Here is a 25847-nt window from a genome sequence, read left to right as displayed (position 1 = left end):
CCCTTAACGGTCAAGCCAGCCAGCCCTTTACTTATGACACAGGCGCACGCTTGGCACTACTTTGTTGATGCACGTGCGGCTACTGCGCACACAATTCACAAACACAGAAAATAATTTTTTTTTGGTTTGGACTGGAGTGTACTTTCGGGGGTTACAGCACCCTTAACGGTCAAGCCAGCCAGCCCTTTACTTATGACACAGGCGCACGCTTGGCACTACTTTGTTGATGCACGTGCGGCTACTGCGCACACAATTCACAAACACAGAAAATAATTTTTTTTTTGGTTTGGACTGGAGTGTACTTTCGGGGGTTACAGCACCCTTAACGGTCAAGCCAGCCGGCCCTTTACTTATGACACAGGCGCACGCTTGGCACTACTTTGTTGATGCACGTGCGGCTACTGCGCACACAATTCACAAACACAGAAAATATATATTTTTTTAGCACTTGGGGGGAGCACCCCTGATGGACAGAGCACCTCCTGGACAACACTACAGCACCCCTTTAGGACTGGGACACTGCACAGGACTTTGGAGTGGACACAGCCCCTATGGAGAACTGACTGCACAACACAGTCCAGCCAGCCCCTATGGACTTTGAAGTAGTGGACAACAGCAGCACTACACTACACTACACTACACTACACAGCCCTAACTCCCACCCTCCCTCTTCACTGTCCACAGCCGAGTGAGAAAATGGCGCCGACGCGGGTACCTTATATAGGATCCAAAACCCGCGAGACTCGGAAGGCGGGATGATGACGTTTTGCCTCGATTTCAGATCCGAGTCAGGCGGGAAAAGTCGAGCCTGATTCGGATCGGACTCGGATCGGGGGGCTCGGGGGGGTTCGGATTTCAGAAATCCGAACCCGCTCACCCCTAGTTCCAACGCGTTTCAGCCATCTGCGGTGGCCTTTTTCATGTATGCTCATTTGTTCCCATGTCTCTGTTTCAGTACAGTTTGTGTCCAAATTCTTGATTTCATTCGTCCGTATCCTGAGCCCTGATAGGTTCTTCATCTTGTCAGTTAGAAAGTGACCCCTCTAATCATTCATCACTCGCTCACCGTGGTCAATGACAAATAAATTGCTTTTGTCTGTGTCTGTAACCTCTTGGGCATTGCGGTATGACAGTGAGGGGTAACACATAGGGGTGGTAATTATATAAATACAATCAGAAAGGGAATTCTGCATACTGTATGTCTTCATCGGTATTGACGGATATTTTATCAATTAGAAATAAATACTATATGAGGCATAATGAATTTAGCTATAAGTAACTGAATTTGTGGATATTTACATACTATGTCAGCTAATATGTGCAGAGGGCCTGATTCAGAGCCGGACGCTATTTGCGCTCGCTCGTTCAGAAAAAGGGGCCGGCTATTTAAATTGACCGTTCGCTCTTTGCGGTCTGTTGACGCCTCTATGTCTGAACGAGCGAACGAAACATGCACTCGCTATTTTGAAAAAAACGGCCCCTGGCCGCTCGCATCCTACGTCATCTCCGCTATTTATTTGATTAATCGAGTACATCGAACGGCATATGAACTGCTCGCTATTCTTGTGGTAGCATTTTCCTACCGCAATCATGCAAACAGTTCAGGCTAAAAGACAACCATGTGACGTGGTCGATGACGCTGCTTTGTTAATTATGCACACCCTTAAAACGCCCGTTTTGACCGTTAGGCACGCCTGCGTTCGGATCACCACTCCCCGTTTTCAAGCACCTTCCCCTGTTACCACCCACAAATGCCTCATCCTGTCACTCAAATTAGCAGGCATTCGCTATTTAGCGAGCACACGATTTCCGACCTGACTGACTGGTTCGCGCACGCGTATTACAACCCATACACATGCGCAGATGTGCGAACATCGCTCGGTGCTTACGAGCGGCTCTGAATCAGGCCCAGTGTTCCTGTAGGGAACAGGTTATTTAAGGTCATATTATCTTAAATTCGCTGTAGATGACTGTACTTGAATTTTATATATGACACGTTGGCTTTATGTGTAGAGTTTATCCTATATTTGTTAATGTATAGGATTCTCTAATAGTAGTAAATCTAAATGCTATATGTATATTAAAATATGGTTCTGGAGCTGCCGCTTCTGATGTACTTATCTGTGTTATTGCTTAGTGCGATACCTGTGTGTATATTTCCATTGTGTGTGGCTGAGAAATGTGGAGTATATAAAGGAAATGGGTAACTCATGACCTAAGAATTTGTGTATTCTCTAATGTTACATGGAATGGTTTAGTGTGTACATGATAATAACATGTGCATCTATGTATATCTTATGGAGAGATCTAGCTGTTCATAACCTGTCAGGTTTATTTATATACAAGTATTCCAGTTTAGCGTGTTAATCCCATTATTAATGTAAGTTCATTAAGGGGGAACATGAATCTTCAAGCTTGCACATTTGTCATTATGTGTTTGTTGTGTAGCGTTAAGGTGCCTACACACTTTGGCTATGTGGTCACGATCCGATATCGTGTCCGATTTCCCTTGAACTCTCCTACAGCTCCCCGGCACTCCAGGACGATGTGTCACACGATCTATCGATCATACAGGATAGCAGACAGATGCTTGCACGGATCAGGGATATTCATGATGCATGCATCCGTCTGTTAAAAAAATAAGCACAGATGCACGGACGGGTTCAGGGAGACCCGTCAGTGCTGCTGTGTTTACAAAATTAAATCCTGTGTGTATAAAAAAAAAAAAAAAAGGCGTTGCCACTCCCCCCAAAAAGCAACCAGCATCGGGCTCTAGGGACTCAGTGTTGGTTGTGCAAAATACTGGAGACAAACGACATAGGGTTCCCCCGTATTCTGCACAACCAGCACCAGGCTATTCAGAGCCAGCCCTGGTTGCCAAAATGCAGGGGACAAATAATATAGGGGTCCCCCGTATTCTGCACAACCAGCACTGGGCTATGATCCAGTCCTGGTTCTGGAAATACAGGGGGAAAAAATGCATAGGGTCCCCCAGTATTTTCCAGAACCAGCACTGGACTTTTTCTAGCAGGGGGCTAATGCCACAGCCAGGGCAGCCTATTCTCCAGCTTCTCTAGGGTGTAATGTTTCCCTCGCTCACCAGGCTATGCTCAGGGCTGGCTCCGGCCCCTTTGTTACACTAGGGGGGAGATGTACTAAGCTCTGGAAAGTGATAAAGTGGAGAGTGATAAAGTACCAGCCACTCAGCTACTTACTGTCATGTTACAGGCTGTGGGCGGGATGAATGACCCATCGCATTCGGAAACTATGCATCCTGCCGCTGTTCGCATGCATGCCAGCGTTCATTATGCCAGTATGCATGAAAACAAGAGATATGGTAAGAACTTACCTTTGTTATCTCTGTTACTAGGAAGTCCATAGGGTCCACAGGGTTGACCTTGGGGTATAGCTGGATCTGATCCACGGGCTTTAGCTGCTCCCAGGATGCACTTGGGTCCGTCCTCCTCTATACCCCGCCCCCGGCCACAGGTACCTCAGTTGGTAAGCAGCCAAGGCTGGAGGAGGAGACGAAACAGAGAGAAGGAAGACTGGAACACACAAGAAACCATACTCACAGAAAAGGGAGACGGAAAACCGGTGACCAGCCACACAGCCCATTTGAAGCCTGGTGCGTCAGGGTGGGTGCCCTGTGGACCCATGGACTTCGTAGAAACAGAGATCACAAAGGTAATTTCTTACCATATCTCTTGTTTTCTACTTCAGGGTCCACAGGGGGTCCACAGGCTTGACCGTGGGGATCTCCCATAGCAGTTCAACTAAGGGCGGGGACGCTCCTGTGCAGAAAGGAGAATCCTGCGCCCGAAGGATGCATCCTGAGAGGCAAAAGGTGTCAAACGCATAAAATCTCAAAAACGTCTCAATGGAAGACCAAGTGGCTGACTTACATAGCTGAACAACAGAGGCACCACGTCGAGCAGCCCAAGAAGGACCCACAGACGGAGTGGAATGAGCCTTAACAGAGGCTGGAACAGGTAAACGTTCCTGTATATAAGCCTCACGAATAACAGAACAAAGCCAACAGGCTAATGTTTGTTTGTTGGCAGGCCAACCTGCCTGTGAAAACCAAAGAGGATAAACAAGGAATCAGACTTCCTAACAGAGGCAGTCCGGTCCACATAAATTCTGAGAGCACGAACTACATCTAAGGAAGCCTCACCAGCTGAAAGATCAGGTGACTGAAAAGCTGGTACCACAAGTTCCTGATTGATGTGGAACTTAGACACCACTTTAGGCAAAAACTCAGGATGAGTGCGAAGCACCGCTCTGTCCTGGTGGAAAATCAAGAAAGGAGGACTACAGGAAAGCGCCCCTAATTCTGACACCCTCCTGGTAGAAGCAAATCGCCAGGAGAAAAACCAGTCTTAAGTGTTAACCACTTAAGGATTAACTGACTCAAGGGGTTCAAAAGGAGGATCCTGCAGGACCCGAAGAACCACCGCCAAATCCCACGGAGCCACTGGAGGCACAAAGGGAGGCTGGATTCTAAGAACACCTTGGAAAAAGGTGTGAACATCAGGCAGTGTAGCGATCCTACGTTGGAACCACACAGACAGAGCCGACACATGAACCTTCAGAGAGGCAAGACGCAAGCCCAGGTCCAGACTTGACTGAAGAAAAGCCAAAATCCTAGAAACTCTGAACACCTGAGGATCATAGTTTCTGGACTTACACCATTGAAAGTAAGTGTGCCACACCCTGTGGTAAATCCGTGCGGAGGCAGGTTTTCGCGCCCTCAGCATGGTACTGATGATAGAGCTTGAAAAGCCCCAGGCCCTTAAGACGGCTGTCTCAAGAGCCGCGCCGTCAAAGACAGCCGACCCAGATCCGGGTAAAGGCAGGGCCCCTGAGACAGCAGGTCCCGACGCTGAGGCAGAAGGTACGAAACGTAGATGGACAAGCTCATGAGATCGGAGTACCAAGGATGTCTGGGCCACGCTGGAGCCACCATCAGAAACATGCCTCCGTCCTGTTTGATTTTTCTTAGTACCCGAGGGAGCAAGGAGATCGGAGGAAACAGGTACACTAGGTGAAATGTCCATTTCACCGACAGCGCATCCACCAGACTTGCGTCTGCATCTCTTGTCCTTGAGCCGTACACGGGCAACTTGTAGTTGTGACAGGAGGCCATCAGGTCCAACTCCGGCAGTCCCCATTTGTCCACGAGAAGTTGGAGGCCTTGCCTTTTAATGGGGAGTTGCTATTTGGTCCAGATTTGGACAAGATAGTAAATACTCTGGCTAAAAGTCACATACTATGCAGAAAGATATACTCACTGCACCTTCAGCTACAATCAACCGCCCAGATTCAGTGTCTGTGAGGGCTATAGCACTGCGAATACTGTCCTTTAGCAGGGGAGAGGTACACAGGGGGACCGGTCCACGCACCGCCTGGGAGATCTGCGTTGCTTTCCAGAAGATGGACGCCGGAGACCTCAGAGGAGTGGCCACAAGATAAGAGCAGCTCAGCGACGCCAGCACGCATGAGAGAAGGCGCGCTGAGCTGAGGAGCCGGTAAACCAGGGAAGGCTTCCTCCCCTGGCTAGTAATTAACCCCAGGGATGCTGGTTCCCCTTCCAGCAATTATTCCCTGGTGGTCTAGCGGACGCGCGGGGTATGCCTGAAGAGGGGAAGCCCGCCGCCGCTACTAGCGCCGCCGGTCTGTCCCCAGAGACCGGCGGTGAGAGACTGCATTTATCCCCGCGAGCAACGCTAGTTAGTGCTGCTTGCGGCTTACCTGTCCCTGTGGAATCCGGCAGCAGTCTGTGGGAGGTCCCGGAGCCCTGCTAGTACTGACTCTGGGGTCCCGCTGCGATCGCCAGATCAGTACTGGCGTCGCAGCACCAGCGGGGTTGTTGGAGCGGCAGCGTGGAAGTCCAGATGGACAGTCTGATGCTGCCGCTCTGAAGTGAAAAAAGTAAATAAATAAATAAAATTTTCTTCAATAAAAATAAAGCTATGGGGCTGCTTATGCAGCCCCACTGCGCCAGGGTGACCGACTCCGGCCGGGCACCAACTAAAACTGAGGTGCCTGTGGTTCGGGGGCGGGGTATAGAGGAGGCCGGACCCAAGTGCATCCTGGGAGCAGCTAAAGCTTTAACTGCGTGGTGCCCGTGGATCCAGATACAGCTATACTCCAAGGTCAACCTTGTGGACCCCCCTATGGACCCTGAAGTAGAAAGAATGCGCAAAGGACCGCTCCCTCGGTAAGAGCGGTCCTTTGCAAATGAGGGTCTTCCGGGTTTATGACCCAGAATTTTCTGTGGCATCCTCCTGTGCATCGCATTCCGAGGCTTGGTACCCACATTTTCGGGGTACCGAAACCCACATTTTCGGGGTTTGACCACATTTCACCCTTTGCTGCATCCCGCCCTGTGTTTGAAAAATGACAGTTAGGAGCTGATTGGTTTGTAGTTTATCACTCTCCAATTTATCACTTTCCAGTGCTTAGTACATCTGCCCATGTGAGGCCTGTCTTACAGTGTATATGGCAGATTTGGTTAGTATCCAGGTAAGGAATGTAGCGCATCTCGCACATATAAGGTATGTGCCGGCAGGTTAGTTCGGATGTAGGGGAATGTATGTAGCCAGTAGTCATTGGATGGATTATTGTTGTTCAGTTTATTATGTGATTATTATACATTTATATACTGTAGTTTCCTTATTGATTTACACATCACAGTCCCTCCACCCTCACTCCTCTCAGGCGTGGATGCTAATCTTCTATCGTCACGCTGCTCTTGGTGACCCGCACGCCGTACCAGCCCTTCCAGAAAAGAGAGTCTTGACCGCTATGCTTGAACAGAATGAATCGCACTCCAGGGCCATATTCAGAAAAGGTATGACTGATCTGCCACAGGGGAAAGAACAGGAGACTTATTACACTACAGACACTTCATTAGGCATCAAGAAAACTTCCATTTATATTAGAACGTTTAAGAATTAACATACTGTAAGCCAATATCAAGAGTGGCTAATTACTAACAAAGGGGGTCATTCAGACCCACTCGCGAGCGGCAGTACACTCGCAAGTGGGTCGAAGTTCCCCACTGCGCATGTGCACGATGGAGGGAACTCCGTCGTGCGCATGCGCGAGACCCGGCGAGCGAAGGACTTTCCTTCGCTCGGAGTGTCTCACTAAAGGGGGCGTGCTGTCGATGGTGACTGACAGCACGCCCCCTTTGGTGGGCGTGCCGGGGGCGTACCTGCCAGACGGAGGCGTTTCTATGGGAACGCCTACCGTCTGAAGCCGGCCCCACTGACATCACTAGTGATGTCAGTGGGAGTGATTTTGGCTCTGATAGAGCCAAAATCACTCCTGGCCTTGCGGTTGAGAAACCCGACCACAGGGTTTCACTCGCAAGTCCGATGGTCGCGATGGTCAAGACCATCGCGACCATCTTGTTGGACGCTCGTATATGCTGTGGATGGTGACCCACAGCTATACGAGCGTCCAGGAGGACGCTCCATTTTAATGGAGGTGGGCCCTGATTCAGAGCGAGCGCTCTGGTCAGAGCGTCCGGCTCTGAATCAGGGCCAAAGTACCCATACATAAATAAGAATATACAGTACAAGCTTTGGGCGCTTCATAATCTCTGCTACTGAATATCGTCCCAGGACAGTTGTAGAGAAGATAACAGACAGTTCTGAGACTTCTGTATCCTTATTTATTTCCTAGTACTGTATCTGCAGTTTGGGGACTAAAGTGACAGCATCTAAGCATCTTAATAAGAGCGCAATTGTAGGACTCCATTCATTTACAAAGAGGAACCGTAACCACAGGATGCGCTGGGCGAGAGGCTAGGACCACGGCTGCCGTATTCTCCGATAGATTAGGGAACAGCGGTGATCTGTAGGAGGGATGTTTGGGGAGGAAGAGGCACGGTGCAGCTCAGACACACAGGCACATGTAACATTCTCTTAGACAGGTCATTAACCATTATATATATAATATTCAGAGGAAACGGCAGTGACCTGATGTCTCCCCTGTCAATTCTCTCCTTCAGATTTCGGGTCAATTCATTATGCACCAATTGTTTATATTATTATTATATTGTATATAATATATACAGTATAGGAGGTCTTTTCCCAGTAAATCTACAGCGCGGTCCTACTCCCGATGAGCTGGTAGTGTCTCAGCAACCTTCTTACTGAGTACATCCCTAAAGGCCTGGTATGGAGCCGGTATGGACCTGGTATGGACCTGGTATGGACCTGGTATGGACCTGGTATGGAGCTGGTATGGACCTGGTATGGAGCTGGTATGGACCTGGTATGGACCTGGTATGGAGCTGGTATGGACCTGGTATGGACCTGGTATGGACCTGGTATGGAGCTGGTATGGACCTGGTATGGAGCTGGTATGGAGCCGGAAGAGGATTTTCAGGGGAGATGACAGAACTCCGGATGACGCGATGTGGAGGTTTGATAGACGGCAAGCTTGACTGATGGCACTGGGATCCCCACGACAGGATCTGCGGTTTACTCCAATGTAAAGTGGGATCGTGCTTGCGCAGTCACAGAAAACCCAGGATAATCGCACTCTCAGCAGATGGGAGTACAGAACACTAAATTAACTCATTATGAAGAGCACCGACTTGCATGATGACCTTTGAAGGCCTGGAGCAGATGGTGGCCATAGGAAGTTTATTCCCATACTCTCCGATGATGCACAGTGGCACCTGTAACGGCACACTAGCAATCCCTATCTTCTGTACTTTTTTGGCTGCCATCGGCCCCAGAGTCTAAAAAGGCCTCAATAATATTTTTCTTTTTGGGGGGGGGGGGGTGCTAAAATGCACCTAATCTGACCACCCCTTGATCAGTTCTGCCTTCTCGTTTCCCGGACACTTGGAATAGCCTGAGAGAAGGTGACCTGGTTCGCCACAGTACAGGCACAGCTTGTTCTGGAACCTCCTTTCACTCTCTACGGCAGGAAGATGTGGCCATGGACCCTTGCCAGCCCTCCCCTGTAATCTCCAAAGATCTGCATAGGTTCTTCTGGAGACTCGACCAGAGCTGTGAAACGTGGAGCAAGCTTGAAGTTGAAGCGTCAGAACTGTTCCCTCTCTCGTGCTCTTTCTCCGTGGCAAAGATCTACCCAGATACACTAAGAGATCAGGTCATCCAGAGATGTTGGCAAGTCCCTGGACACCAATACATCCTTGATTTGTTCTGACAGACATTGCATAAATGCAGCTACCAAGGCCTCGCTGTTCTACCCTTACTCCGAGGCAAGGGTTCTGAATTGCACAAGGTATTGTCACGCAGTCTGGTTGCCTTGCTTCAATTGCAGAATAGCCCACCCTGCCGAAGTTACACTCCCAGGCTCATCAAAGACCTTCTGGAAGGCAAGGCTGCTAGGAACTCAGCGCTGTAATTGACCAGAGGGTCATTTACTTCCCATAACGGAGAAGCCCACGCCAATGGGCGTCTGTCTGGACAGCAGCGAGATGACATAAGCCACTTTCGTCCTCTCAGAAGGGAAACTCCCTATCTGAAACACAAACTGAATCGAGCACTGATTCAGGAATCCACGACAACCTTTGGGGTCCCCATCATACTTCGAGGGATTTGGAATCTGTAATGGTGCCGAAGCACCTGCAGCCTGTACGGGCCCCACAGGAGGTGGAGCTGGTTGTACTGGAGGTGACCAAGTGACACTAACTCATTGCTCATGCTCCTTCCTCCCTGTCTTCCCCATCTGTATCATGCCCATCTGTCTGCCCCTCCCCTTGAGAATGTTAGCTCTTGCAAGCAGGGCCCTCTACCCTCTTGTGCTTCTCCTTACTTTATGTTCCTTATATAGGAGGTTAGAGTTTGGTGCCCATGTGACTTCACCCCCCCCCCTCCACATGCCTGGCCCTTTAAGAGTATTTCTGAGCGTCCCTATGGGAGGTAGGTAGATGCCAGGATCCGGCATGCTGTGACACTTTCATTCTAAGACTTATGGAGGGTAATACTCTGAAGACAACTCACCTGGGTCCATGTGCCGTCACTGGACTGGGGGATAGTGATCGTGTCGCTCTTGTACTCAGTGATCGGGTATCGGTTATCAGACAGAAGCTGCACATTCAGTTCATACAGACATCCTGCGTCCGTCCGTGCAGCGTACCTGCAATTATCCCAGGAACTGTCATTAATACAACACTCTCACACCTGTCCCATCCGCAGTCTACACTGAGATTACAGGGGAGGGCTGGCAAGGTAAGTGCTCCATGGTACAGTACAACACAATGAGATCTGGGGAAAAGAACCATCACATGCCGTCATATAAGGTAAGAGACTGAAGGCCTGATTCAGGCGGCTTTGCACTTGTGTCCTTGCAATAATGCAAATGCAGCAGGAGGTGTATGACACCCCTCTGTATGATGCCCCTCTGTATGACGCCCCCAGCTGCATTTGTGATCCCAGCACTGCGACGGAGGTCGCAGGCTGAGATCACCATCGGTGGTCGATGGTCGCGATGGTGGACAGTGCAGGACGGCCAGCCAGCTGAGTAAGCCTCAGCTTACGCAGGCTGGCCACTCGCGGATAACAGGGCGCACACGGGGCATTTCCATTAACGCCGGCCGCCCCTTAAATGCCTGTCAATCAGGCAGAGGCATTCAAGGGCTTGCATGCGTCTTAGCAGGAGCCATTCTGCACACTCACAGAATAGGTCCTGCACACGCGGGATAATCGGGAAACTGTTCACTTGCATGCACCTGCTGAATCAGGCTTTGAGCTCCAAACTTTTCCCTATCCCTTGCCAGCCCTGCCCTGCAGGATAGAGAATGTGCAAGTCACATTGTCCTGGGGGAGTTGGACCAAGCCTTGGAGATAGAGGACCTCATTCAGAGTCGGTCGAAGCAGCCGTACGGTTGTACGCCACCGATGTTCGCTATACTGCGCATGCGTACAGTTCGCAATGCAAGTGCGCAAACTAGCTGAAATCAGAACTAGACCTAGATCAGAAATTTCTCTCTCCTTGAACACAGCCAGGTCGGTAGTTTGAGTGACAGATGGAGGCGTTTGTGGGTGGTAACAGGGGAAGGTGCTTGAAAACGGGGGAGTGGAGATCCGAACGCAGGCGTGCCTCATTATGTTTTATGGGAATGCATACGGATTATGGGAGTGCATAATTAACAAAGTAGCGTCATGGCACATGGGAGGTTTTTACACTGACATGATCGTAGAGCTTAAGAGAGGGTATGGTCAACCTTAAGCTCTACGACCAGTCTCGATGGTTGCCGATGGTCTCGATTAATCCTTATATGCCCGGAGATGACGTGCAATGCGTACGAGAAGGGGGCGTATTTTTTTGTCTTCCGACCGCTTCCCCCCCTTGGTCGGCCAACTACCGATCCGAACTTAGGGACGCAACTTGCGAGGGAATCATTTGAATATACGACCCCTTTTCGCGTATGACCGTGCGGCTGCTTCGACCGACTCTGAATGAGGTCCAGAGAGTGGAGAAGTTGGCTAACATAACCAATCAGCATCTAAGTGTCATTTATCCAGTCCATACCTGTCTTTTATCTGGTACTGTGACCAGTGGGTTAAATAATTAATTTCTACATAGGTATATAAGTTGTAACACACAACCTGTGCTAGGCCCCATTTGAAAAGTGATTGTATTCATACAGTCTAAGCACAGAATGGTTAGATATAACCTTTTGGGGTCAAACAAGACATAATTTGAGGGCCCTATTCGTACCTGTCAGATATATAATGAGCCATTCATAGCTTACATGGTGTTATCAGCAGACAGTGAGCCACATTCCATTGTTAGATGTGTAGAGATGCTAAGCATTATGGGTAATCTGAGACTCTACACAAAGGAGTTTTGAAATAGAGTTTATCTCCAGACATAGTAGGATACGTCATTACTGTATTTCTTTGCCTGGTAGTATATCTTAGTGCTTACGGAGCATGTGCAAGAGAGATAAGTTTGGTCAATGCTACGTTCTACCAACCAGTGATTGATAGCTAGTATATAACTAATATGGGCTTAATATCCGGAATGCCAACACCCCATATACTAGGGTATATAAATCAAGACCTAGACAAAGGCTCTTGGCTCGTGCATGGACCTGAGACTGCAGTACATGTGTATTGAACTACCTGGGCGTTATTGAAACGAGGGCTCCCCGGATGAAGATGAAGTACATCTTATGTTGAAGATGATGAATTACCAGTGTCATCTGAATACATAGACAAAAGTTGAGTATACTGTATACTTTGTATGTTTGTTACTTGTATATAAAGTGTGTTCATTTGTACTCACTCAAATGGTCACGTGTGTGTACTATTCATTTCAGTCAGAACGAAAACAGGAGATATGGTAAGAACTTACCTTTGTTATCGCTGTTTCTACGAAGTCCTTAGGGTCCACATGAATACCTTGGGGTATAGGGCTTGGCTCCAGCCATGGCACCACGTAGTTAAAATCTCCATCCCAGGATGCACCGGGCCCCCTCCTATACCCCGCCCCCAGGCCAAGGCACCTCAGTTTTAGTATCAAGCCATAGGCCGGGAGAAATGAAAAAGGAAGAAGAAAGTCTGTAACACACAAGATTCACATTCTCATAGAAAAAGGAGACAGAAACTGGTGACCAGAACAACACCCTACGGAAGCACAGGGCATCAATGCAGGCGCCCTGTGGACCCTAAGCACTTCGTAGAAACAGAGATAACAAAGGTAAGTTCTTACCATATCAGTTCTTACCATATCTCCTGTTTTCTACATCACGGTCTTTAGGGATACACAGGGATACCTTGGGGATGTCCCAAAGCAGTATCCTTCAAGGGAGGGGACGCTCCTGTGCCGAGAGGAGAACCCGCCGCCCGAAGGAAACATCCTGAGAAGCAAATGTGTCAAAGGCGTAATGCTTGACGAAAGTATGGACAGAGGACCACGTGGCCGCATTACAAAGCTGAAGAGCTGAGGCGCCACGTCGAGCTGCCCATGAAGGCCCCACAGACCTTGTAGAATGAGCTTTCACAGAGGGTGGCACTGGAAGCCCCTCATGAGTGTATGCCTCAGAGATCTCCATGCAGATCCAGCGTGCCAAAGTCTGTTTATTGGCAGGCCAACTCCTCTTATGAAATCCATATAGGACAAACAAAGAGTCCAGTTTTCTTAAAGAACTGGTACGGTCCACGTAAATTCGCAGAGCCCGTACCACATCCAAAGAAGCCTCACCAGTCGAGAGATCCGATGAATTAAAGGCTGGGACCACAATTTCCTTGTTAATGTGGAAACTAGACACTACTTTAGGAAGGAATTCGGGACGGGTACGAAGTACCGCCCTATCCGAATAAAAAATTAGAAATGGGGGATGACACGAAAGAACCCGCAAATCAGACATCCTTCTGGCTGAAGCAATAGCCAAAAGGAACACTGTCTTTGCCGTAAGCCATTTCAAATCCACAGAACTGAAAGGTTCAAATGGAGGACCCTAGATTGCCTTCAGGACCACAGCCAGTTCCCATGGAGCTACCGGATGGACTTAGGGAGGCTGGATGCGAAGGACACCCTGCATAAAGGTACGTATATCAGGCAGTGTAGCAATCCTATGTTGAAACCAAAACAGACAGGGCAGAAACATTCACCTTCAGCGAGGTGAGGCGTAGACTTAAATCCAAGACCGCCTGTAGGAAAGCCAACACTCGATATCTGAAACTCGTGAGGATCATACGCTTTAGGGCGACACCACTCAAAATAGGTATGCCACACCCTGTGGTAAATTCTAGCTGAAGCCGGCTTCCGAGCACGTAGCATGGTATTCACCACCGCTCTAGAGAAACCCTTGGACCTTAAGAGGGAAGACTTAAGAGCCACGCCGTCAAAGATAGCCGACTCAGGTCCAGGTAGAGACAAGGACCCTGAGACAACAGGTCCGGTCTCTGAGGTAACAGCAATGGAGTGTCAATGGAAAGACACTGAAGATCCGAGTACCAACTCCGTCGGTGCCACACAGGGGCAACTAGCAGGATCTTGCCTCCTTCCTGCTTGAACTTTCGAATTACTCGAGGCAGCAGGGAGAACAGGTACACGAATTGGAAGATCCATTGTGCTGACAGAGCGTCCACCAGGGGAGCTCTTGCGTCTCTTGTTCGGGATCCGTAAGCCCACAATTTGCAATTGTGTCTGGAGGCAATGAGGTCTATTTTGAGAAGACCCCACTTGTCCACCAGGAGTTGGAACACCTCTTGTTGAAGAGACCATTCCCCCAGGTGTACATCGTGGTAGCTGAGGAAGTCCGCTTCCCAGTTGAGCACACCCGGAATGAAGACGGCCGAAATGCCCAAGTCAGGATGCGGGACACCTCCCTTAGAGCCGCTTGGCTTAGAGTTCCTCCCTGACGATTTAGATAAGCCACCGTGGTGGCGTTGTCTGACTGAACCTGCACAGGTTTCCCCAGCAGGAACGGTCTTGCATGCTGCAGTGCCTTGAATACTGCTCGAATTTCCAATATATTGATCGGCAGATCCGATTCCTCTGACGTCCACTGGCCCTGGAAGACATGTGGGCCTGTCACAGCACCCCAGCCCCGAAGACAGGCATCCGTTGTTAGAAGGACCCAATCCGAAATCCAAAACGAACGTCCACTGCTGAGATGGGACTTTTGTAACCACCAAGTCAAAGTCAGGCGCACTTCCGGAGTGAGCCTGATCATCTGCGTCTTTATTCGATGGGGATTTCTGTCCCATCTGGAGAGGATCAACATCTGCAGAAGTCTGGAATGGAACTGGGTCTAGTCCACTATGTCGAACGTTGACACCATGGAACCCAGTAACTTCATCGCTGAGAGAAGAGACACTCGGCGACTCCTTAGAACATTGCGTATCTTGGACTGCAACAGGGCTATCTTTTCTTCCGTCAAGAAAATCCTCTGTTGCTGAGAGTCCAACAATGCCCCGAGATGGACCATTCTCTGAGAAGGAATTAAAGAGGACTTCTTCCAATTCACTATCCAGCTGTGAGCCTGTAATACTGATATTGTCAGTTGTAGATGGCTGCAAAGGACCTGTGGCGACCCTGCCAACAACAGAAGGTCGTCCAAGTAAGGTAACAGGTGAACTCCCTGCAACCGCAGGTGTACCGCCATGACCGCCATTACTTTTGTGAACACCTGAGGAGCCGTGGAAAGGCCAAACGGTAGAGCCTGAAACTGGTAATGGAGGTCCGACACTGTAAATCTGAGGTAACGCTGATGAACCCTGTCAATTGGGATATGCAGGTAAGCATCCTGAATATCCAGGGACACCATAAAATCCCCAGGCCGCATAGCTAAAACAATAGAACGCAGAGTCTCCATTCGGAACCGAGGGACCCTTAAAAACTTGTTCAGGGACTTCAGGTTGAGGATAGGTCGGAATGATCCATTTGGCTTTTGAACCAGAAAAGGGTTGGAGTAATATCCGGTTCCCCTCAGGGATAACGCAACAGGCTCTATTACTCCCATCTGAAGCATAGAGCGTGGCACCGCCTCTTGGATCGCTAGAGCCTTCGTTGGATCTGAAGTACAGCCTGCTACACAAACATGATGAGGAGGCCTTCTGCAGGAGGAGAGGGCATATCCCAGAGATACCACCTCCCTTACCCAAGTGTCTGTGGTGGTTTGGAACCAACACTGGGCGTATTGCAGAAGTCGGCCTCCCAGCTTGGGGTCCCCCAAGGGGAGGCCCAGCCCGTCAGGCTGAGGGTTTGTCGTCCGTCTTGGCAGCTGGACGTCTGGTAGCTTGTTTCTTGGTCTTAAAGGCCTTTTTGGGGCCTGAAGGTCTCGGAAAGGACTGAACCTTAGGTTTTCCCGGAGGGCGATAGGGCCGAATGGATGGATTTTTAGACCCAGATGGAGTCGGGGCTGAAGGTAGACATGCAGATTTGGCAGCTGCCAGCGTGTTCACTATCTTGTCCAAAGCTGGCCCAAACAGGACCTGCCCATTGTAGGGTAAGCATTCCAAGCCTTTCTTGGATTCAGCATCCGCCCTCCAAGAACGTAACCACAAGGAGCGTCGAGCGGCCACAGCCGCCGCGGAAATCCTAGAAGCAAGCTCAAATCCAAAAGCTGCTTCCTTAATGTTCGTAGCGGAATCCCGAAGGTTACCCACTAACTCCACCTGTTCGCTGGTACCCTCAGAAGCAAATGATGCCTCCAAAGCGTCCGCCCATCTTTCCATAGCCTGGGCCACCCAGAAGACAGCCATAGCTGGTCTGGATGCTCCTCCAGCAAGGGAATAGATAGACTTAAGGCACACCTCCACCTTACGGTCTGTAGCATCTGTCAGCGAAGACATAGACGGCATAGGCAAAGTTGCGCTCTTTACTAAGCGCGTCACGTGAGAATCCACCTGAGGAGACTCCCATTTAGTGAAATAATCTTCCGCAAAGGGGTATGTACGGGCCAGACGCTTGTGAGGTTGAAATCTTTTTCCAGGAGATTTCCAGGCCTCCTCCATGTGATCAACTAGCTGACCAGATAGAGGGAAAACTGCTGCAGCTCCTTTAACCTCCTTAAAATAAGCATGAGTAGGCACTGCAGGTAGGTTGTCGTCAGTAATTACCATGGCCGTACGGACTGCCCGTATGAGACCTGGAATGTAAATACTAGACTTAGCCTCTGCCACTGCATAGAACTGGAGGCGGGACTACCGCCTGTTGTGCGAACCCCAATTGGGGAAACGCAGGAAGGACTGCCAACCTATTTACAAGGGCATTCAAGGCTTGCGCAAAACAAGCCCAAGGTGGTTCCTGAGAGGTGCTGGGTACAGCAGAGGTACCAGGGATGGCCAAACATGCAGCACATAACCCATCCTGGAGTACCGCCCCCTCCCCCACACCTGCTTTACATCTGGAGCAGGAAAATAGGAGAGGTGCTCCTCTAACAGAGTCCTCACTGGACATAGTGGTATGTGACACTCACAGTAATAACACTTTATACTGTGAGGCAGATTCCCACCCAGACAGTACTGGCACTGAGAGGGCTGGTCAGCAGGAAGAAATAGGGATAGTAAAATGGCTGACAGGAGAAAAGATCAGGCACACAGCACTAGCATAAAGTCACATACAATGCAGAAATCCTGCACTAAATGCACTTACACAGACTTACAGTCTGGCAGTGATAGCGCTACATATGCTGACCTTTACTGGAGGAGCGGTATGTAAGGGACACCCCAGGCTCCGCACCCTTCACCACAGCGTCTGACACATAAGATGGCCGCCGGAGGATGAAGGGAGGCGGGCCTGGGGAGGATTACTGCCTCAGCCCGCCAAAACCTCAATGTAAGGCGCTGGAAAACAGGAATGGGGAGGAGCCTCCTGTGCGCTACAGGTAAGGCATCCTCCCCTGGCAGGCCATTAACCCCCGGGATGCTGGAGTATGTTCCGCACCGCTCCAGCCCCGCATCCCTGGTGGTCTAGTGTGAGCGCAGGCATCCGCCTGGCTCCACTATACTGCAGACGCCCGCTGCTTACCTTATGCAGCCCCCCGTACATCCGGCCACAGTCCACAGACCCAGGGGGTTCCGCTAGCTAGAACTCACAAGAGCCCGCCGAGTTCCCCGGATCACTACCGCTGGTCGGCGCCGGCAGGGGTGTCGGAGCGGTAGCATGGACGTCCGCTGGTCTGTCCTATGCTACCGCTCTTGAAGATCTTCAGAGGCTGTTACACAGCCCCCCTTTGTGATGAACCAGCTCCCGGCCAGGCACCTACTGAAACTGAGGAACCTTGGCCTGGGGGCGGGGTGTAGGAGGGGGCCCGGTGCATCCTGGGATGGAAATTTTAACTATGTGGTGCCCATGGCTGGAGCCAAGCCCTATACCCCAAGGTATCCCTGTGGATCCCTAAGGACCCTGAGGTAGAAACCCGCTGTTATGCAGGTACGTACCTGTCTTTTATCTGGTACAGTCTATGACATGTCAGAATCTGGGTGGACTATCAACCCGCTTGCGAGTGGGTCTGAATCAGGCACTTAGTCTGCTTACAGAACGGCTCCCAGATTGGCCTCTTTTTGTGCCCAGCATTAGGGCGCTGGTGTCAGTATAAGAGTCTACGCACTGTGAGAGATGGTCCTTGCAGATTTGGCAGTGATGCCAATGACAGAACAAACCAGTAACATATAGAAGGATGTGCTGCAGGGGTCTGTTTCCCTCGCCACCCACCGACTATTAAGCCCGGGGAGGGTGTTGTTAGGGAAACTCTCAGTAGACCAGGAGCAGCAGCCCGTTCTGGTGACACCGCTGGCAGGAGCGGCATTAGCCAAGTTCTTGGGGTCCAGGGAATGCTGTGTATGTGATGGCGTGTACAGTATGTGACGGTGTATGTGATGGTATGTACAGTATGTGATGGTGTGTACAGTATGTGATAGTATGTAAGGGTGTGTATGTGATGTGTACAGTATGTGACGGTGTATGTGATGGTGTGTATAGCACATTATGTGATGTGTCCAGTATGTGATGTGTACAGTATGTGATGGTATGTACAGTATGTGATGTGTACAGTATGTGATGGTATGTACAGTATGTGATGGTGTGTCTAGTACAGTATGTGATGTGTACAGTATGTGACGGTGTATGTGATGGTGTGTATAGTACAGTATGAGATGTGTACAGTATGTGACGGTGTATGTGATGTGTACAGTATGTGATGTGTACAGTATGTGATGGTATGTACAGTATGTGATGTGTACAGTATGTGATGGTATGTACAGTATGTGATGGTGTGTCTAGTACAGTATGTGATGTGTACAGTATGTGACGGTGTATGTGATGGTGTGTATAGTACAGTATGTGATGTGTACAGTATGTGACGGTGTATGTGATGGTGTGTATAGTACAGTATGTGATGTGTACAGTATGTGACGGTGTATGTGATGGTGTGTATAGTACAGTATGTGATGTGTACAGTATGTGACGGTGTATGTGATGGTATTTACAGTATGTGATGTGTACAGTATGTGATGGTATGTACAGTATGTGATGGTGTGTATACTACAGTATGTGATGTGTACAGTATGTGATGGTATGTACAGTATGTGATGTGTACAGTATGTGATGGTATGTACAGTATGTGATGTGTACAGTATGTGATGGTATGTACATTATGTGATGGTGTGTATAGTACAGTATGTGATGTGTACAGTATGTGATGGTGTAAGTGATGGTATGTACAGTATGTGATGTGTACAGTATGTGATGGTATGTACAGTATGTGATGGTATGTAAGGCTGTGTATGTGATATGTACAGTATGTGATGGTGTGTATAGTACAGTATGTGATGGTATGTACAGTATGTGATAGTATGTACAGTATAGTATGTGATGTGTACAGTATGTGATGGTGTGTACAGTATGTGATAGTATGTAAGGCTGTGTATGTGATGTGTACAGTATGTGATGGTGTGTACAGTATGTGATAGTATGTAAGGCTGTGTATGTGATGTGTACAGTATGTGATGTGTACAGTATGTGATGGTGTGTACAGTATGTGATGGTATGTACAGTATGTGAGGTGTACAGTATGTGATGCTATGTACAGTATGTGATGTGTACAGTTTGTGATGCTATGTACAGTATGTGATGTGTACAGTATGTGATGTGTACAGTATGTGATGGTATGTACAGTATGTGATGTGTACAGTATGTGATGCTATGTACACTATGTGATGGTATGTACAGTATGTGATGGTGTGTATAGTACAGTATGTGGTGTGTACAGTATGTGATGTGTCCAGTATGTGATGTTATGTACAGTATGTGATGGTGTGTATAGTACAGTATGTGACGCTATGTACAGTATGTGATATGTATAGTATGTGATATGTGATATGTATAGTATGTGATGCTATGTACAGTATGTGATGGTGTGTATAGTACAGTATGTGATGGTATGTACAGTATGTGATAGTATGTACAGTATAGTATGTGAGGCTGTGTATGTGATGTGTACAGTATGTGATGGTGTGTACAGTATGTGATGGTGTGTACAGTATGTGATAGTATGTAAGGCTGTGTAAGTGATGGTGTGTACAGTATGTGGTGTGTATAGTATGTGATGTTATATATGTGATGCTATGTACAGTATGTGATATGTATAGTATGTGATGCTATGTACAGTATGTGATATGTATAGTATGTGATGCTATGAACTGTATGTGATGTTATATATGTGATGCGATGTACAGTATGTGATATGTATAGTATGTGATGTTATATATGTGATGCTATGTACAGTATGTGATGCTATGTACTGTATGTGATGTTATATATGTGATGCTATGTACAGTATGTGATATGTATAGTATGTGATGTTATATATGTGATGCTATGTACAGTATGTGATATGCACAGTATGTGATGCTATGTACAGTATGTGATATGTATAGTATGTGATGTTATATATGTGATGCTATGTACAGTATGTGATATGCACAGTATGTGATGCTATGTACAGTATGTGATATGTACAGTATGTGATGCTATGTACTGTATGTGATGTTATATATGTGATGCTATGTACAGTATGTGATATGTATAGTATGTGATGCTATGTACAGTATGTGATATGTATAGTATGTGATGCTATGTACTGTATGTGATGTTATATATGTGATGCTATGTACAGTATGTGATATGTATAGTATGTGATGCTATGTACAGCATGTGATGCTATGTAGAGTATGTGATATGTATAGTATGTGATGCTGTGTACAGTATGTGATATGTATAGTATGTGATGTTATATATGTGATGCTATGTACAGTATGTGGTGTGTATAGTATGTGATGTTATATATGTGATGCTATGTACAGTATGTGATGCTATGTACAGTATGTGATGGTATATATGTGATGCTATGTACAGTATGTGATATGTACAGTATGTGATGCTATGTACAGTATGTGATATATATAGTATGTGATCCTATGTACAGTATGTGATATGTATAGTATGTGATGTTATATATGTGATGCTATGTACAGTATGTGGTGTGTATAGTATGTGATGTTATATATGTGATGCTATGTACAGTATGTGATATGTACAGTATGTGATGCTATGTACAGTATGTGATATGTATAGTATGTGATGTTATATATGTGATGCTATGTACAGTATGTGGTGTGTATAGGATGTGATGTTATATATGGGATGCTATGTACAGTATGTGATATGTACAGTATGTGATGCTATGTACAGTATGTGATATGTATAGTATGTGATGTTATATATGTGATGCTATGTACAGTATGTGATGGTGTGTACAGTATGTGGTGTGTATAGTATGTGATGTTATGTATGTGATATGTACTGTATGTGATGCTATGTACAGTATGTGATATGCACAGTATGTGATGCTATGTACAGTATGTGATGCTAAGTACTATATGTGATGTTATATATGTGATGCTATGTACAGTATGTGATATGTATAGTATGTGATGCTATGTACAGTATGTGATATGTACAGTATGTGATGTTATATATGTGATGCTATGTACAGTATGTGATGGTGTGTATAGTATGTGATGTTATATATGTGATGCTATGTACAGTATGTGATATGTACCGTATGTGATGCTATGTACAGCATGTGATGCTATGTACAGTATGTGATATGTATAGTATGTGATGCTATGTACAGTATGTAATATGTATAGTATGTGATGCTGTGTACAGTATGTGATATGTATAGTATGTGATATGTCTAGTATGTGATGCTATGTACAGCATGTGATGCTATGTACAGTAGGTGATATGTATAGTATGTGATGCTATGTACAGTATGTGATATGTATAGTATGTGATGCTGTGTACAGTATGTGATATGTATAGTATGTGATGTTATATATGTGATCCTATGTACAGTATGTGGTGTGTATAGTATGTGATGCTATGTACAGTATGTGATGCTATGTACTGTATGTGATGTTATATATGTGATACTATGGACAGTATGTGATATGTATAGTATGTGATGCTATGTACAGTATGTGATATGTACAGTATGTGATGTTATATGTGTGATGCTATGTACAGTATGTGATGGTGTGTACAGTATGTGGTGTGTATAGTATGTGATGTTATATATGTGATGCTATGGACAGTATGTGATATGTATAGTATGTGATGCTATGTACAGTATGTGATATGTACAGTATGTGATTTTATATATGTGATGCTATGTACAGTATGTGATGCTATGTACAGTATGTGGTGTGTATAGTATGTGATGTTATATATGTGATGCTATGTACAGTATGTGATATGTACAGTATGTGATGCTATGTACAGTATGTGATATGTATAGTATGTGATGCTATGTACTGTATGTGATATGTATAGTATGTGATGTTATATATTTGATGCTATGTACAGTATGTGATGGTGTGTACAGTATGTGATATGTATAGTATGTGATGCTATGTACAGTATGTGATATGTATAGTATGTGATGCTATGTACAGTATGTGATATGTATAGTATGTGATGCTGTGTACAGTATGTGATATGTATAGTATGTGAAGTTATATATGTGATGCTATGTACAGTATGTGATATGCACAGTATGCGATGCTATGTACAGTATGTGATGCTATATATGTGATGCTATGTACAGTATGTGATATGTATAGTATGTGATGTTATATATGTGATGCTATGTACAGTATGTGATGGTGTGTACAGTATGTGATGCTATATATGTGATGCTATGTATAGTATGTGATATGTATAGTATGTGATGCTATGTACAGTATGTGATATGTACAGTATGTGATGTTATATATGTGATGCTATGTACAGTATGTGGTGTGTATAGTATGTGATGTTATATATGTGATGCTTTGTACAGTATGTGATGTTATATATGTGATGCTATGTACAGTATGTGATATGTATAGTATGTGATGCTATCTACAGTATGTGATATGTACAGTATGTGATGTTATATATGTGATGCTATGTACAGTATGTGATGGTGTGTACAGTATGTAATGTGTATAGTATGTGATGTTATGTATGTGATGCTATGTACAGTATGTGATATGTATAGTATGTGATGCTATGTACAGTATGTGATATGTACAGTATGTGATGTTATATATGTGATGCTATGTATAGTATGTGATGTTATATATGTGATGCTATGTACAGTATGTGATATGTATAGTATGTGATGTTATGTATGTGATGCTATGTACAGTATGTGATATGTATAGTATGTGATGCTATGTACAGTATGTGATATGTACAGTATGTGATGTTATATATGTGATGCTATGTACAGTATGTGATATGTATAGTATGTGATGCTATGTACAGTATGTGATATGTATAGTATGTGATGCTATGTACTGTATGTGATATGTATAGTATGTGATGCTATGTACAGTATGTGATGCTATGTACTGTATGTGATGTTATATATGTGATGCTATGTACAGTATGTGATGGTGTGTACAGTGTGTGGTGTGTATAGTATGTGATGTTATGTATGTGATGCTATGTACAGTATGTGATATGTATAGTATGTGATGCTATGTACAGTATGTGATATGTACAGTATGTGATGTTATATATGTGATGCTATGTACAGTATGTGATATGTATAGTATGTGATGCTATGTACAGTATGTGATATGTATAGTATGTGATGCTATGTACTGTATGTGATATGTATAGTATCTGATGCTATGTACAGTATGTGATGCTATGTACTGTATGTGATGTTACATATGTGATGCTATGTACAGTATGTGATGGTGTGTACAGTATGTGATATGTATTGTATGTGATGCTGTGTACAGTATGTGATATGTATAGTATGTGATGTTATATATGTGATGCTATGTACAGTATGTGATATGTATAGTATGTGATGCTATGTACAGTATGTGATATGTATAGAATGTGATGCTGTGTACAGTATGTGATATGTATAGTATGTGATGTTATATATGTGATGCTATGTACAGTATGTGATGGTGTGTACAGTATGTGGTGTGTATAGTATGTGATGTTATGTATGTGATGCTATGTACAGTATGTGATATGCACAGTATGTGATGCTATGTACAGTATGTGATGCTATGTACTGTATGTGATGTTATATATGTGATGCTATGTACAGTATGTGATATGTATAGTATGTGATGCTATGTACAGTATGTGATATGTATAGTATGTGATGCTATGTACTGTATGTGATGTTATATATGTGATGCTATGTACAGTATGTGATATGTATAGTATGTGATGTTATATATGTGATGCTATGTACTGTATGTGATGCTATGTACTTTATGTGATGTTATATATGTGATGCTATGTACAGTATGTGATATGTATAGTATGTGATGCTATGTACAGTATGTGATATGTATAGTATGTGATGCTGTGTACAGTATGTGATATGTATAGTATGTGATGTTATATATGTGATGCTAAGTACAGTATGTGATATGTACAGTATGTGATATGTACAGTATGTGATGCTATGTACTGTATGTGATGTTATATATGTGATGCTATGTACAGTATGTGATATGTATAGTATGTGATGCTATGTACAGTATGTGATATGTATAGTATGTGATGCTAGGTACAGTATGTGATATGTATAGTATGTGATGTTATATATGTGATGCTATGTACTGTATGTGATGCTATGTACTGTATGTGATGTTATATATGTGATGCTATGTACAGTATGTGATGTTATATATGTGATGCTATGTACAGTATGTGATATGTATAGTATGTGATGCTATGTACAGTATGTGATATGTATAGTATGTGATGCTGTGTACAGTATGTGATATGTATAGTATGTGATGCTATGTACAGTATGTGATGGTGTGTATAGTACGTGGTGTGTATAGTATGTGATGTTATGTATGTGATGCTATGTACAGTATGTGATATGCACAGTATGTGATGCTATGTACAGTATGTGATGCTATGTACTGTATGTGATGTTATATATGTGATGCTATGTACAGTATGTGATATGCACAGTATGTGATGCTATGTACAGTATGTGATATGTACAGTATGTGATGCTATGTACTGTATGTGATGTTATATATGTGATGCTATGTACAGTATGTGATATGTATAGTATGTGATGCTATGTACAGTTTGTGATATGTATAGTATGTGATGCTATGTACAGTATGTGATATGTATAGTATGTGATGCTATGTACTGTATGTGATGTTATATATGTGATGCTATGTACAGTATGTGATATGTATAGTATGTGATGCTATGTACAGTATGTGATATGTATAGTATGTGATGCTATGTACAGTATGTGATATGTATAGTATGTGATGCTATGTACAGTATGTGATATGTATAGTATGTGATGCTATGTACTGTATGTGATGTTATATATGTGATGCTATGTACAGTATGTGATATGTATAGTATGTGATGTTATATATGTGATGCTATGTACTGTATGTGATGCTATGTACTGTATGTGATGTTATATAAGTGATGCTATGTACAGTATGTGATATATATAGTATGTGATGCTATGTACAGTATGTGATATGTATAGTATGTGATGCTATGTACAGTATGTGATATGTATAGTATGTGATGCTATGTACAGTATGTGATATGTATAGTATGTGATGTTATATATGTGATGCTATGTATAGTATGTGATGTTATATATGTGATGCTATGTACAGTATGTGATGGTGTGTACAGTGTGTGGTGTGTATAGTATGTGATGTTATGTATGTGATGCTATGTACAGTATGTGATATGTATAGTATGTGATGCTATGTACAGTATGTGATATGTACAGTATGTGATGTTATATATGTGAT

The 25847-nt window shown here is 45.3% G+C and overlaps 1 protein-coding gene across 1 annotated transcript in view; it reads right to left on the bottom strand.

Annotated features, from left to right (window-relative positions):
• Nucleotides 1-6619: 6619 nt before the first annotated feature.
• Nucleotides 6620-25847, bottom strand: part of FBXO2 (F-box protein 2) — a 120054-nt gene continuing 100826 nt past the window's right edge. The window contains exons 5-6 of the mRNA XM_088457584.1: nt 9996-10131; nt 6620-6867 (exon numbers count right to left, since the gene is read on the bottom strand). Of these exons, the coding sequence (XP_088313710.1) occupies nt 6733-6867; nt 9996-10131 (271 nt within the window). The 3' untranslated portion in view covers nt 6620-6732. The remainder of the gene's footprint in view (nt 6868-9995; nt 10132-25847) is intronic.

Source organism: Taudactylus pleione, unplaced genomic scaffold (assembly GCF_031769625.1).
Source record: "Taudactylus pleione unplaced genomic scaffold, aTauple2 ptg000770l, whole genome shotgun sequence".
NCBI classification, from domain to species: Eukaryota; Metazoa; Chordata; class Amphibia; order Anura; family Myobatrachidae; genus Taudactylus; species Taudactylus pleione.
Note: the sequence above shows the minus strand (reverse complement) of the source record. Positions and strands in the feature narration are given on the sequence as shown.